Source organism: Haliotis asinina, chromosome 9 (genome assembly GCF_037392515.1).
Source record: "Haliotis asinina isolate JCU_RB_2024 chromosome 9, JCU_Hal_asi_v2, whole genome shotgun sequence".
Classification (NCBI taxonomy): Eukaryota; Metazoa; Mollusca; class Gastropoda; order Lepetellida; family Haliotidae; genus Haliotis; species Haliotis asinina.
This window is the reverse complement of record NC_090288.1, coordinates 30,205,502-30,221,492: the sequence shown is the minus strand read 5'-3', so window position 1 is coordinate 30,221,492 and position 15,991 is coordinate 30,205,502. Positions and strand designations below refer to the sequence as shown.

The window sequence follows — 15,991 nt, the reverse complement described above, 5'->3', positions numbered from 1 at the left end:
ACCTTCACGGGGTCCTTTTATGACAAACATGCATTGCAAGACAAATTCTAACCCTCATCTTCACAGATGATACCACCAGGAATAGAACAACTATCCACAAGTACGAGAGAGTATGGTGTCAGCAATATTCCCGCAGTATCGCCCTTCTATCTGTAGAACTATATTATTGAAGACCTCTTAAGCAATGAGAAAACACAAACCCACAGAGTGAGTTGGATTTAAAATCACTTTGAACTTTGCACTTGTATACATTTATGTCAGCATTATGTGTATGGAATGCCCAGAGTGTTCCAGGTGAAACCCATAAGCAAGGGTATGGTGACAACAAAGACAGGAATATAATTTGTTAGAACCAGGATTCAAAATCTTAAACCATAAGATATACATATTTTCAAGGAATTCAGGTATTTCACTTCATATTGTCCACCTTCATTTTGAAAGTCTTTTCAAGATGGAAATCTGACTTCTAAAAAATACATTTTCCAGCATGTACAAACCGTTCCCTGACAGCATTTTTCTGCTGATGAAGTTGTGTGGGTGGATGCTAGTGAGTGAGTTTAGTTTTGCGCCGCACCCAGCAATATTCCAGCTATATGGCGGCAGTCTGTAAATAATCGAGTCTGGACCAGACAATCCGGTGATCAACAACATGAACATCGATCTGCAGAATTGGGAACCGATGACATGTGTCAACCAAGTCAGCGAGTCAGGCTACCCAATCCCGTTAATTACAAGCTTAGTCGCCGTTTATGGCAAGCATGGGCTGCTGAAGGGATATTGTACAAGGGGACCTTCATGGGTTGGGTGGATGCTGGTAAGGTGGTGGGAGCTCCACTGGTTCTATTCAGATGGCTATGTACTAAATATTTTAGATTTAACCAAATCAGGCCCATCAGACATTTCTATCCTCTGGTAGACCATGCTGTTTGCAAACCAGATGGAAGAACTTGAGGTGAGGACAATGCCACGGTAACACAAAACATGTGGCGACTGTGGCATGGTGTTACCCCATGTCAAGCAAAATCTCCTCTGGTTGTATTTTTGTTTGTTGTTTAATGTCACACTCAATGCTGCAATATTCCAACTATATGGCAGTGATCTGTAAATAAACAGGACCAGACAGTCCAGTGATCAACTACATGAGCATTTATCTACATGACTGGGACACAATGACGTGTCAACCAAGTCATTGATCCTGACCAGTTGACTCTTACAACAAGCATTTATGAAGACCAATCTTCCTAGAGTATTCCACATAGGGAACTGACAGGTTTTGCAACTGTGTAAGACATATACCTGGTCTGGTTTTATGCCGGTTTTAGCAATATTCCAGCAATTTCACTCAGGACGACATTGTACCCATGTGGGGAAATCAGCCTGGTGTGACAAGCAGAGGCTTTAACCAATAACTACCTCAACATTGCTTACCTCACTAAACCTCCTCTGTTTGTTGCGTAGTCGGACGGGAGAGATGACATCCTCTTTCTCGTCTGATGTGACTGATACCTCCTCACTCTCTCCATCAGATCCGATTCTGGGGTTCTCATGTACAATGCCTGCAATACAAGCAATACAATCAGCTTATAATACACTACAAACCAGAAACACACATCCAGCTGGGAAATGTCAATTTGTGTCATAAACAAACAGAATACATAGAACACAGTATGTGTGATACTACCTGGTGACATCACTGACGACATATACAAAAACACTGTCATGTACCAGTCCTTCTTAGATCATCAAAAGTATTCCCAAAATTGGAATGCAATATAGACATACATATCATATCATTACAGCAAAACTATTTGACTCATGTTACAGGTCCCCATAAACTAATACTTAGTTTCTGAATATATATATTACTTTGATACAAACCAACAATTCCTTTTATATTGAAAAGGAGACCCAGTGTGAAGGGCGATTAAGAACAGGAGAACATCTAGACTAGCTACATATAGAGCTTTAGCACAGGGCTGGACAAAAGCAGAGATGTCAACCCCAAAGTGTTGCAAATTCGTAATTATTTAGTGTGACCATATAATTAGTAATCAACTTAATAAACAAAATCATGATGGATTCTGAGAAAAAAATGAACGATATTACGGTCACGTGGTTAAGTTATTCCCGCCACAATAACGCCACTAAATGTGTCAAATTGCAAATGTATTGAAATCAGCTTCACTAAAGTAACGTTTGTTACTTGCAATCATTCCAGTTCAAATATGTCTTTAAATATGATGAATGCAAGGTACATGAAGTCCAAACATGTATTTCATCATTGAAATATATGTTTTTGTCTATATATCTGAATTTTCATGCATTTTATTCAAATTTCGTAGGATTTCTAGTGGAATCGTATTGGCATAGTTTGAAGCTAAAATTAGTAGCCACTACAATAAAATCGTAGAGGGTTGGCATCTCTGCAAAAGGGCAAATAATGCCGTTCAGGAACTGTGATACAAGCTAGAGTTCCCCAGCTGTTTTGGGTCTGAAGACTAGATTTTAAGAGTTAGGCCATATGTTACCATTATGTGGGTGAATGATGAGCAAATGAGTTATCTTCCCTGACACTAAGTAATCTCCCTTGACATTAAGTAAACACCCCTGTCCAGAAGCATCTGTTCCGCATAACACATCAGCTGAAGGGATACAGGCCTTCTCAAAACTGCATCACAAACATTGGACTATTAATCACACAAATATTAATGAAACAATGAAACATTTTACATTTTCCTCAAGACTTGGACTAAGACCTAGTTTCTGAAGTGAGCATATTATACAGAAAACTACTGTCTTGAAAAGTAACCATAAACTGTAATACAAAGGAATCCAGGGATTTTCTTCATTTTCACAACTGAAGAGATGAAACTGTAGTAATCTGGCCTTGCCAAGCATTCTAGACTTGCTACATACTGTAGATTTTCACCGGCTGTACCGGGGATACATGTATTTGTTTCGGGGTCTGTATGACACACTGCACGACATTTGACACTTCTGTTGATTCTCCAAGTACAAACTGCTATGGATTATATTTGTTACATGTTTAATGCTGCTTTCAGCAATATTTCAGCTATTTGAGGTCTGTGGAAATAATCACACTGGAACCTCACAACCTTCTGATTGACATCCAAATTGATCTATTCTATTGGGATATGAGTGAGTTTAGGTTTATGCCACTTTTAGCAATGTTCCAGGAATATCACGGTAGCCAGAAAAGGGCTCTACACATTGTACCCATGTGGGAACTGAACCTAGTTCTTCAGTGTAACAAGCAAATGCCATAATCACATTGCTAAGTACGGGCAACAGAAAATCAGTTCTGACACAGATCTTCCTGGGGAAATGTAGGACAACTAGATTTTTGTTCAATACCTATTCAACAGTAGATAGTGCAAACATAAGTTTTGCCAGGCTGAATAAACATAAAGACTATTTTTTTTTATTTTATTGATGATGGTTTGATTAAAAATGTTCCCAATATGGATCCAGTTAAACATCTAGTCAGCTATTATACATCAGATACCAAAGATCGTTCATAATTGGTTCATGATATCTGATACAAAAATATGTAATTGAGCAGACGGCAAAAGAATGGCTGACAAAAAGAAGAGAAAACACCTGACCCGTATTCAGACTCCATCATAATTATCTTTCCAGCTAAATCACTTTCATATCTTCACATTCCACATCATTTCATGCAGATAATTTCTATTTTGAAACCAGCAGTAATACCAGAATCATACAGATTTCACAGTACTAGCATTTCGCTATCAGACATCCAGTATTAAGAATGCTGCTTCCTCAGTGTACATATATAACCACTTGTAACTCAATCACAGCTGGCATCTGATCTGCCAACCATTAACAGATAACCCAGATCATACTCCTGGATACCGGGACAAAATGGGTCATCTCTTCATTCAACACTTCAGAGTTCAGCTCCCTCGTCTCACATCTTGACCCAAAAGCAATCAGTGTTGGCACGAGTTAAGAAGACCAGCATCATCAGTGAGCATCATGGGGAAGGGACATCTCCCGCCCTTCCCTGTAGTCACAAAGGACTGATATCTCCCTTATCATAATGCCTTCCGTAAGCCTTTCTCCATCTTGAGCATTGTCATATATTTAGAAGGTAGCTGCACCCATTCTGACACAGTGCCAGATGTGAGCAGGAATCTCACTACAATATGGTTCCAAACCAATTCCCATAAGGAGATAACAGTACGCTGGTAATTGTTCTGATTCCATGTTGCTGGGTCATTCTGCCATTTTGGTACCATGTGTGAAAACACGCAAGTCTTCACCTACCCCAAACAAACACTAGCGTCTGAGTTACAGCAGAATTAGTGTCGGAATGTTCAAGATGCACAACAGAAACTAAATCTAGTGGAAAGAACTCATCCATCGTGTCTAACACAGGCCATTACCTCCGCTCTTGTACAAGTTCGGAGTCAGCGACCTTGCACCAAAGACAAGGAAGCGTGGTGTTGATGTACATAACCTTACCTGCATTCCTGTGTCTGCTGCGACAGTTACATCCAATCCAGTTGAGGCCATAGTCAAAAACTTTAGAGATGTATGTGAACATGGTTCATGCTATTTCCAGAGGTTTGCCTAACTCCTGTACTGCTGCCCATTAAGTCCTGGTAGGCTGTTGTTACACTGAATGGGCTAAGGTAGGGGGTGGGGGAGGGAGGGGAGGCAAGGGGGGAAGAGTTGGCACATACACTTCCCCTTGCAGCCATAGACCAGATGTTTTTCATCTGCCAGAAACAATAACAGTCTCATTTCCTGTACTGACAATGTGCAGCTGATCCAACTGGGAAAGTACAACAGTAAGGAAGTGTTATAGATAATTTTATATTTGTGACACAATTTCCATTCATCTCACATATGTGTCCTGCTCTCATCGATAATGGAGAACTCTCAAAGTTATGTCTTCTACATGAACTTTTTTTGTCAAGAACAAACTTGACATAATTTATACTGAATATCATCTACTGTTTTCTGGACAAACTGACATTTTTTAAGGTTGATGTTTGAATTAGAAATAGCAAAGGAAAGAGAAAATTCAGAAAATCACACAAAAACAGAGGCAGAGATATAAATGAAGAAGAAAATAGGAGATATGATCACATAACGAGACATGTTCACGCCATTGCATCAATGCATAATTGTTGAAGACAGCATATGGCCAGCAGAACCCATTAAATCTGGGCCATGTTCCCTTACAGAGTACTTCGGGGATCTGTTCAACAGTTTCAATTTACCAGCTGTCTAGCATGAGACTACACAGGCAATGTGCATCTGGCGACAACATGCCCTCCCAACATGTCCTGCATGACCTGTCAACATGTTCTGCTTGGAGTGTCCACTCCACAAGGGGGAAACAGTGCTTAACACAAGGGACTTAGTATAGGGAGGGGCTTTGGAAGTCAGAGAAGGGAGATAGCATACTAGTGAGTCAGTCAGTAAGGTTTACCATGCTTTTACCAATATTCAAGCAATATCACACACGGGGACACCAGAAATGGGCTTCACACAAAGTGCCCATGTGGGGAATTGAACCTGTGTTGTCAGAGTGATGAGTGAACGCCTTAACCACTTGGCTAAACCACTGCCCCTAGATACTAGTGAGGCACTGCTGCTATAGACTAAAACTGAGTCTCTGAATATATATGATTTTGACAGAAACCACAATTCCTTTCAAGCTGACAGTGAGCCACTGTGACACCGGAGATTCAGAAGATGGGGACATTTTGCTTCATTTATGAATTAGCATTTCAGAAAGGGCTTGGAAGGAGGGAAAATGATGGTGTTCATGGACTGCGAAACAGGCTGCTGCTGCTGCTGCTACTGCTACTGCTACTGCTGCTGCTAAACAGTAGCCTGCCTTAAAGGCCTTGAACTTTTATGTTTCCCTAACCCTGACTGTAATGTTACTGTGGAAATTTATTTGTCATTGATGTATATCTTCGTCTCATCACAATATTGCTCAAATACTTCCCCCTTTCCTCCTTCACTGACTGATGTTAAAGCCCCAAATAAAACAGGTCTAGACAGAAAGTGATGCTGTGTCCCAAATCATGTATACTGGATTCAAAACATTCTGTTGCAAACCAATACCTTCAGACAAATGATGAAACACTTCGTACCTATGTTTTCAAAACGAAATATTTATCCATTCAAAATATCACAAACTCTCTCTAAAAATAAAATCAGCATTGAGAACTTCATTAACACTCTCCAAAAGATGAAATGACAAGTTGATGAAACAAACTCCTTCACAGCCTCAAACCATAGACTGCTAGCGCCTGCACTGTGGCGGTTCAGGTTACAAAGATTAATCCTTCATGATCTACAGACAAAATATCACCAGTATCATATATGGATGATTGTACCTGATAGAGAACTATCAAACGTCCGCCTGAGGGAGCAATTGACGTCATATGTGACACATCAAACAGTCATCAGTTTCCTGTTATCATCATGTTCTTTCACAAGACACTGATGATGTGTGTGGCCGAACTACAGACACAAGGGATATACAACTACAATAGACAGGATGTTCTGACTATTATCTTCTGGTCTTCACACTGCATATTGCAACGGATGTCCCTTTCTCCATGTTGACAGAAAGGTTACTAGTTTCAGAAACAAATCATCGTCAATACCGGAAATCAAAATGAGGTTCTACAAATAGGATTACAAAAATATTTAGGTACGAGCATTTGTCGGCAACTTCCAGCAGAAAGATGTATATACGATAGACAATGTGCAATCCTTACCAAAGGCAGTTTAGTTAGCAAACGGAACCAAGTAAAATACATGGAATCAAAGACCCATGAAGGTCCCGGGGTAGAAAAGGCCTTCAGCAAACCATGCTTGCCATAAAAGGTGACTGTGCTTGTCGTAAGAGGCGACTAATGGGATCATGTGGTCAGGCTCCCTGACTTGGTTGACACATGTCATCGGTTCCCAATTGCACAGATCGAAGCTCATGTTGTTGATCACGGGATTGTCCAGTCTAGACTCGATTATTTACAGACCGCTGACATATTGCTGAGTGTGGCGTAAAACTAAACTCACTCACTCACATGGAATCAAAACAAGACTCCAAATTTAAGACTAATATCTCGATACCCTTTAAAAAATTAAAATAAAATTATATTTGAGGGGGATTTTTCATACAAAGATATTGAAAAGATAAATGGGAACAAAGTTAAGTCAGCAAATTATGACCAAGCACAACGTACCATTAGGCTACCCCACTGTCCTGATAACTGATGAAATGGTTATTTAATAACTAACAACCATTCTGACATTACTCCATTTGTGTTTCTCATATAAAGTGCACTCTGGAGTATCAACTTGATTGAACTTACAGTCCTGATGTAATGAAAAAAACTCAGTATCTCGGACTCTCATTATTTCGGACTATAGTAACAAGTAACAACATTGCTTTATAATCCAGACTGAGCAGGAAGTCTACCTTGTCTAAACTTGAATTAACAACACATTGATTGGTTTGTGTATTTTGTTTAGTGGTGAATGTTTTTTGACCTTTGAAATGATTAATGCTAATTTATAAACCAAAATGAAGATGATCATATAACTGATATGATCAGGCATCGATATAAGAAATTTCTGTGTAACAAGGACTGCTGTCTAATTCAGACTTTTTAGTCAGTCCCAAGCCGGTCAGAATTAGACACTGTATACAGTTTGTTGTTTAACTGAGCACTCAGCAATAGTCCAGCAATATGGCAGCAGTTAGTAAATAATCCAGTCCAGACCAGACAATCCAGTGATAGACAGCAGGACATTGATATACACAGTTGAAATACAATGACATGAGACAGTCAAGTCAGAGAGTCTCTAATCCCATCTGTCACCAGTTTGGGTAGCTGAAGTGAGTGAGTATGGTTTTATGCTGGTTTAGGCAATATTCTTGCAATATCACAGCAGGGCACACCAGAAATGGTGGTAGCTGGAGACAAATCGTATTATACACATATTACATATATCACATTTACTATTTATACCAGTGGAAAGGTTATAAAAACAACATGCTATCATCAAAAGGAAATGGCTTCAACGGAAATATTTCCTCTAATAACCCTGGTACAATGTTGTATTCTGCAGATCTATATGGATGTAGGCACAATCGGGCACACAGTGCATCAGTGAAACACTATCAGCTGAAGCACGCCAAGTTTTGCCATTTCTACCAAGACTGATAACAATAGGCAGTGCTTCTTCTCTCAATGTCAATATCTCCCAGCTTTCATAGACACTGTTTATGCTGCTCAAACCAATATCGCCATTGACGTCAGACATCTAAACACAAAGACTGCCCACTTAGAAGAATCCCAACATTACCAAAGAGAGCACCCGTCTCTGCCAAGAGAATAACATTCAACAGGATATTTATAATATTGCCCAAGATGAAATCAAATGCTCTCATTTCATGTGATAAATGGAAATGAGGATTTTACTGCCTCCCGTCTGCTTTAATGGCTCTGTGTTGTAAAATATTAACATCCTGAGACCTTGGAAATAAGCCATGAACTGATCTGCAAATAGATTTCCATTAACCAGCAATAAGGGAGGTAACCCAATCATGTAAACACCTGTTGTATTCTTTTGTAGTCATGCCCCATATTAAATTAACAGGAAGAAACAAATACAATAGTGATCACATCTAACATTCATACCTAGATACAAAACTTTGAATAATATATCAAAATCCTCTCAATAGTCGTAAGAAATCTCTGCTGGAAACAGATTACATTGTATGCCATATTGAATATATATCATCAGAGCTATAGAATATTGCCTCTGAACCGACAGAATATTCCCTCTGAACTGGAGCAGATGCCTTGGGCATAAAAGACAAAATACTGGTGAAAAGTATATGAGTATCAGTGTTCTCAACAGGTGTTTACAAGTTCTAAAGTTCTCTAAAAATATAAAGTATCGATGACAACTCCTGATTTATTGTTTCAGTTGAAATTAATAACATTGAATCATGTTCCAAATGATAATAGTTATTAGGTTTATGTGTGGCAAAACAAGTTAGAATCATTGTTATTATCACTTGGGTGGTCTGACAAAGCAAAATAAATTCTCTCATCAAATCAGAAATACTGCTATGTTTTTTCTTTAAGGCTACACTTCGCAACATTCCAGCTATATGGCGGCAGCGTGTAAGTTACCAAGTCTGGACCAGACAATCCAGTGATCAACAGCATGAGCATTAATCAATGAGAATGGGATATGATGACAAGGGTCCGCCAAGTCAGCGAGCTTCACCACTCAAACCTGTTAGTCATCTCTTACAAGAAGTTACTGAAGACCAGTTCTAAACTGGATCTTCACAAGGGAGACAAACATAGGTTACTAAAGACCAATTCTAACACAGATCTTCACAGGGGTGACAATCATGTGTTACTGAAGACCAATTCTGACACAGATCTTCACGGTGAGAGAAGCATGGGTTACTGAAGCCTGATTCTAACCTGGATCTTCATGGGGAAAGAAGCACAGGTAACTGAAGACCAATTCTAAACTGGATCTTCACAGGGGAGACAATCACGTGTTACTGAAGACCAATTCTGACACAGGTCTTCACGGGGAGAGAAGCATGGGTTACTGAAGGCCAATCCTAACACGGATCTTGATGGGGAGACAGGCACAGGTTACTGACAACCAATCTAATCCGGATCTTCATGGGTCCACACCACAATAGAAAACAAAAGGAACAACACGACAAATTCTAATAACTACTTGTTGTTGTCCTTATGTTGCCCATGGTTTCAAAAGGATTACTTTTCTGACACTTTTTTCGCTGGAGCCAACAGTAGATTGTTGCAATGTCATTTAATGACAAACATTTTTTTCAATAACATTTGGATTAGTCTGCTAATTCGAATGGATTAGGCTGCTAATCCAAATGTCAAATGCACAAATATCTAATTGTGAAGTTTACAAACCTCTTCACCCATCGTTCATTCACAGAGCCCTTTAGCATGACTATATAGAGCACACTCAGCAACATTCCTGCTGTATGAAAGCAGTCTGTAAAAAATATTTTTCATCCAATCCAATACCTGTTACAAGAACTTTAGTCTAAGTTGACCTTTGCAGGTGAGGTGAGGTGAGGTGAGGTGAGGTGAGGTGAGGTGAGGTGAGGTGAGGTGAGGTGAGGTGAGGTGAGGTGAGGTGAGGTGAGGTGAGGTGAGGTGAGGTTTAACATCATGCTTGACAACATTTCACTCATACGATGACATGCATACATGTTTATATGTGACGGCTTGCACTAGTCCAGACTTTTATAGTGGTTTTATAGTGCTAGATTACCGAGATACCATGTGGAAGTTAAGCATGAATACCCCTTTTAGAGACATTATAATGACTCCGAGTCGACCAGTCCTTGTTGTACCTATAATGTTGATGGACAGGCAGGGACCAAAAAGTACCACATTTTGAAGTCTTTTCGTATGACAAGGCCTGGGATCGAGCCCACGACCTTCCACTCAGTGGACGGATGCTCTAACCACAACACCACAGAGGCAGTTTACGGTGAGGCGAGACAAATAGAGGAAACAAAACCCTTTCCACATCTACAGTCGAATGTACAATTCTGACTATATCATGAGTTTCAACAGTATTACAGCTGTACGATGTTTGGAAACAATCGAGTCATGAAGTTACCATCATATCCATATTGCAAAGATTGATGCTCATGTCACTGACCACTGGGCTGTTTGGTCCAGAATTGATCAATTACCACTGTCACCACAGTGTTGAAATGTTACCAAATGTGGCATTAAACAACAAACATACAGCAAGTCTAAGGATACAGCAGCAGCAGATGCAATTATATCTGAAGACACAGCTATCACTTCTATTTCAACAGTCATGTGGATTAAACTTGGATCAACAGGAAGAAATTCTTCTGCAACAGGCAATTGGCAACAGAAGTAAAGTCAGTGGGGAGCTGTGACTATGAAGCCTACAGAACCTGGTGCCCTAAGATATCTTCAAGAAATCCCAAACCTAACCCACTCAATCATCCCAATCAACTGCAAGTACTTTTTGCACAAAAAAATAACAGGTATATCCTGCAAATTAAAGAAAACCATGATAGGACTTCATTATTTTCCCAGCCACCACCTGCAAGGAACACTCACAAACCTTCCCTCCCATCTGTCTGCAGAATACGCAAAGAGAAATCAAACTGACCACAGATGGCCTGGTCTGGGTCTCCTCATTTAATCCTCTCGAAATCATTAATTACGTCCTTGTGGTTTCTCTAACACCAACAAATTGATTTGCCATTATCAAGCACAACTGAGATTACATGGTAATAGCATCAATTTAGACATCTTACACCCCGCTCAGCTAAACCTGGACTGGTTGTGGAGGATATTCCCCCTCAGCATCCCTATTGAAAACAGTAATTCCTCATCCCAATGGTCAGTGGAAGTGTCCAGCTCAAATCAATCCGACTGTAAGACGGTTTAAATCAAGGCCAACTGGTTGTGAATGGCTATCCTGTCTGTTCTAAATGCAGCAATAATGTCCCAATTACCAGACTAGGCTGGCCTAATGGATGCCTGGAGTCCTATGCTGATGTGTCTGTCTTGAGACTGGAATACTTGAATAAAGTGAATAATCAACTGGTGACGTTTATAAATTACATCAACACATAATTCATCTTATTCATGGTAAATTTGATCTATATGACTGATTGTGTTGAAAGCAAAGATATTCATATTAATACACTACTCAAAATAGGTTAAGCACTGATTTCTCTCATACTGCTGTCATAGTATAAATGATATAATAACTATAGTAATATGAAAGTATTGGGTGTTCTTCACCTCTTTTGAGTATAAATACACTACTCAAAATAGCTTAAGCACTGATTTCTCTCATATTACTATAGTATAAAAGATAGATTAACTATAGTAATATGAAAGTATTGGGTGTTCTTCACCACTTTTGAGTAGTAGATTATACCATTTACATGATCTTCCTCACCAAAATTCTCAAATTTGTCAAAATTTTTAGAATAATTTCCCGGAAAGACTTCTTCTAACACAAATCATAATCATAAAAAATGCATGAGTAAAAGACATTTGTTACTGCTGTACTAAAACCTCCATAAAATACCTCATGAAGAAATAGACAAGTTTCATGTGTTTCAGGACTTGAATAAATAACCTAAACATAACACTGATCTAACACCAGGTACACTGGTGCTCATCCGGCATGTTATTTATCAACCTGACTGTAATCTGATATCGCAATGACGTTAATGTGAGCAGCATTCAGTATTCATTAATGTTTTGATTTCTCAAATCTGAATTTTATTCCCCTCTTAGCATGGGGAGCAGATTTATCTGCGAAGTACGAAGCTCGCAGGAAATGAACATTTTACAACGTTGGTTTATCTTGCCACAACTGATGTGAGGCAACTGCACATTGGGAGATACAGAAGGTGATACAGACAAAGATAGAAGAGGGGAATGACCACATGAGAACCTCTCAGCTGATCCACATGTTGGACAAAAATAGGCCTCCCCAGTTCCCAACGTTGCCAGGAATTGAACATTCAACAAGAGAGCTGATATGCTTAGGCACAAGTACATACATAAAATGTGTGTTCTTCAATTCCCTTAATAGGCATCACAATCACAGTGTTGTCATACGTCTGCTTCATTTCTTATGGAACTGAAGGTCAGTCACATGTGGAACGCTTGCTGCATCTACTGCTGGAATTCCAGCAAATATCACAGGGTCACAGAGGAGTTTGGGGTTTGGCACTTTAACATAAGACGTAACCAAGTCTCCACCACTGACATATCAACACTAAACACTAAGCTAATGAAAGTGAGTGGCTGCATTTAGTTTTACAAGCTTTTGACAATATTCCAGCAATAATATCTGAAGGGGACACCAGAAATGGGCATCACACATTGTACCCATGTGGGGAATCGAACCCAGGTCTTAGGCATGATGAATGAAAGCTATAACTACAAGGCTACCCAACGACCCTAACAAGACTGGCAGTTTGGTCATTCTATCACAGGTAATAGAAGAGAAAGTCACTGCGTAGAGAACTATCTTCCATTCTGGCAAAACCATTCCAAGACCAATCCTATTTGAAACTCATTACTCAAAACAAAGATCAGTTTGTATACATACGCTTCATGAAACATACACTTTCACTGCATAATATTGCTCTCCTGTTACTTCTCTTGCCTTGCCAAACCCCAAAACACCCTAAAGGGAAGTGAGTCAGACAGACAGACAGACAGACAGACAGATAGATAGATTAAATGCACAAACATTCCATGCAGAAACAGTGAAAATATTCTCATTCCTCAAGGCGATCGTATCGCTATGACAGTCGTAACTCCCATACTTTAACACAGACTCACGACTGTCATAGTGATATGATCCCCTTGAGGAATGGAGCCCTGTATAACAAAAAATTCCTACCATAAAATCAGTCTGTTTTCTACTTGCATGCAATAATGTGTACACCGTGAGCATTTCCTTTAAAGAAACTGTTAACTGTTATTTGAGGATGGACAGAATGCTCAAATTCAAAGCAATGATTTAAATAGAGGAATTCAATCCACATAAATTCTTCACATGCCCTCCTCTTGAAGTGCTGTGTGCACAAGAGGAATATTTACAGCAGCTAGTTCAGGAAACATGCAGCGTGGATAGTATAGCATTGCTGACAAGGCAGGCATTCTCCCCATAGCAGACATAGTGGAGACAGAGGGTTTTCTCCTTGGTGAAAGCTGCCCTGCCCCACATGGCTTCCACAGGTGTCCCAGAACCACAGGCACACATCTACCAGTTGACTACAACACATTAATATTCACACCATCTTCAACTGGCAGGGCACTTGCTAGTAATCAGAGGGTCACCAAGTAGCGAAACTGAGCATCTTTTGAGCATGATTAAGTTTATAAACTATATCCAAGAACATTGGTACATAACAAAAAGTATGAGATAGCGATTGATGGCATGACAAGTGAGTGAGTGAGTGAGTGAGTGAGTGAGTGAGTGAGTGAGTGGGTGAGTGAGTTTTTATGCTGCAGTTAGCAACATTCCAGCAACATTACAACAGGGGACACCAGATATGGGCTTCACACTTTGTAACTATGTGAGGAATCAAACCTGGGTCTTCAGCGTGACAAATACTTTAACCACTCAGCTAAATCCCCCCACCCCTCTTCAGGCAGAATGAAAATTAATATGGTTCACAGACTCTGAGACATAATAGACCAACATAGAATGATGATGTAATGACACTGAGTTGTGGAGGTTTGTGTAAATGAATATCATCACTTGATGCTAATTTCAAAGGCCCGGGCAAAGCACTAGCGTTGGTGTTATTCACTGTTCACTGACCACAACAGGAAATGAATGAGTGACATGCACAGACTTTACCACTAACCACATGCTTCCATTTAAAGCCTTTATCAGGACTTAACCCTGTTCGATATATACCAAACTGTCCATGTAGGACTAGCTTGAAGACCAGCAGAGCTTGCATGTTCATTAAGAAGATGGACAAAGCACTTCACTCCTGTCATCACTTGTGAGTAACTTGTCATGAATGGTCCAGCTATAAATGACCAGCATCAGTATCCACTTGCTGCAAATATGAGGATAATGACACCCGATTCTACTGTTCAAGCGTGCGACATCAGTTTAGGTGATGATGAATTAGACATAATATACAATCTTCTTTGATATCACACCATAAGGACAAGGTCAGAGTTTGCCATGATGTAGGAAAACCTGTGTATCTGACTCCCAAAACATGTCCACAACTCCCTCTCATGACAGAAAAAGTCATGATGACTATTAAATTATTATGCTTAAGGCAAACACTGCAAGGTCATTGTCAGGAACAAACTACCAGTACAAGAACTGTAAAAGAATAACCATATAGGTCCACTTGCCTAATTTGGATGATACAGAGATTGTGCAAGCTTTCAAAAGAGGTTGCAAAATTAGAATTAACTACAGTATTTAACAGATTTGCCCAACTTGACAGACATTCTGTCTTAGTGATAAAGAATTACACCTTGTGTCAGTGCCATCAATTTCTGAAAGCACACTCTGATTTCATCACAAATACCAACAAGATGGAAGATGTACTTAATTAAGAGACTCTAGCATCCTCACAGATCACCTAGATGTAAGCAAACAGAAGCTAATATCCGACTGATTGGCAAAGATTATTTTTACTGAGCCTTCTATAAGGTAAATAAACTGGAACTCCAGGTCGTAGGGCCTTGTCCTGTATATTGATTGAAGTTGAAGGTTTATCCTGAGTATTGCATTAGTGTAAACCGTTCCCCATCCTAGGTGCTGACAGATCTGTTTTTGAAATAACAGCTGGAGACCAGCTATGATAGGTGGCAAGCACCACATGCTTGAGTGAAGTGACTTGGGTCTTAAACTGATTTGACTGTTATTTCTGTTTCATCACCGCATGTCTCCTTAATGTGGGAGGGGACCTCAAATCATCCATGATGTTTATGGATTCTACAAAGTGCAGCAGATTTGGGCCTGCGAAAACCAAGAATCAATGAATGGGATTAGATCCTGGGATCCTGCGACACTGAGAGCAGTAAATCTGGGTGCCCAAGACAAATGTATCACCTGAATAGATTTGTCAAACTAACAATCATTAGAAAGAATGGGATTAGCACCCATGATCACAGGATTCTGGGACACTTGGGAGAAACAACAGACGTGAAACAACAGAGTGCAGTAAATCTGGTGGGAGAAGACAACTGCCCCACCTGAATGAGTCTGTCAAAACAAGAATCGTTAGAGTGAATGAGGTTTGAATCAAAGATCGCAGGATGCTGGTACAATACAGGGAAGCAAGACACCACTGCAAATTTGAGTGTCTAAGCCAAATGCACCACCTGATTGAGTCAAA

At 39.8% G+C, this 15,991-nt stretch overlaps 1 protein-coding gene across 3 annotated transcripts in view; it reads right to left on the bottom strand.

The window, feature by feature from the left end:
- LOC137295904 (cyclin-dependent kinase 17-like) overlaps positions 1-15,991 on the bottom strand; it is a 108,602-nt gene that overhangs the window by 32,507 nt on the left and 60,104 nt on the right. For 2 of the 3 annotated variants that reach the window (XM_067827480.1, XM_067827479.1), the window contains one exon: positions 1,429-1,556. In XM_067827480.1, the coding sequence (XP_067683581.1) occupies positions 1,429-1,556 (128 nt within the window). Of the gene's footprint in view, positions 1-1,428; positions 1,557-4,509; positions 4,668-15,991 lie in introns of those variants that run through there. The other variant, XM_067827482.1, reaches the window with a different exon arrangement.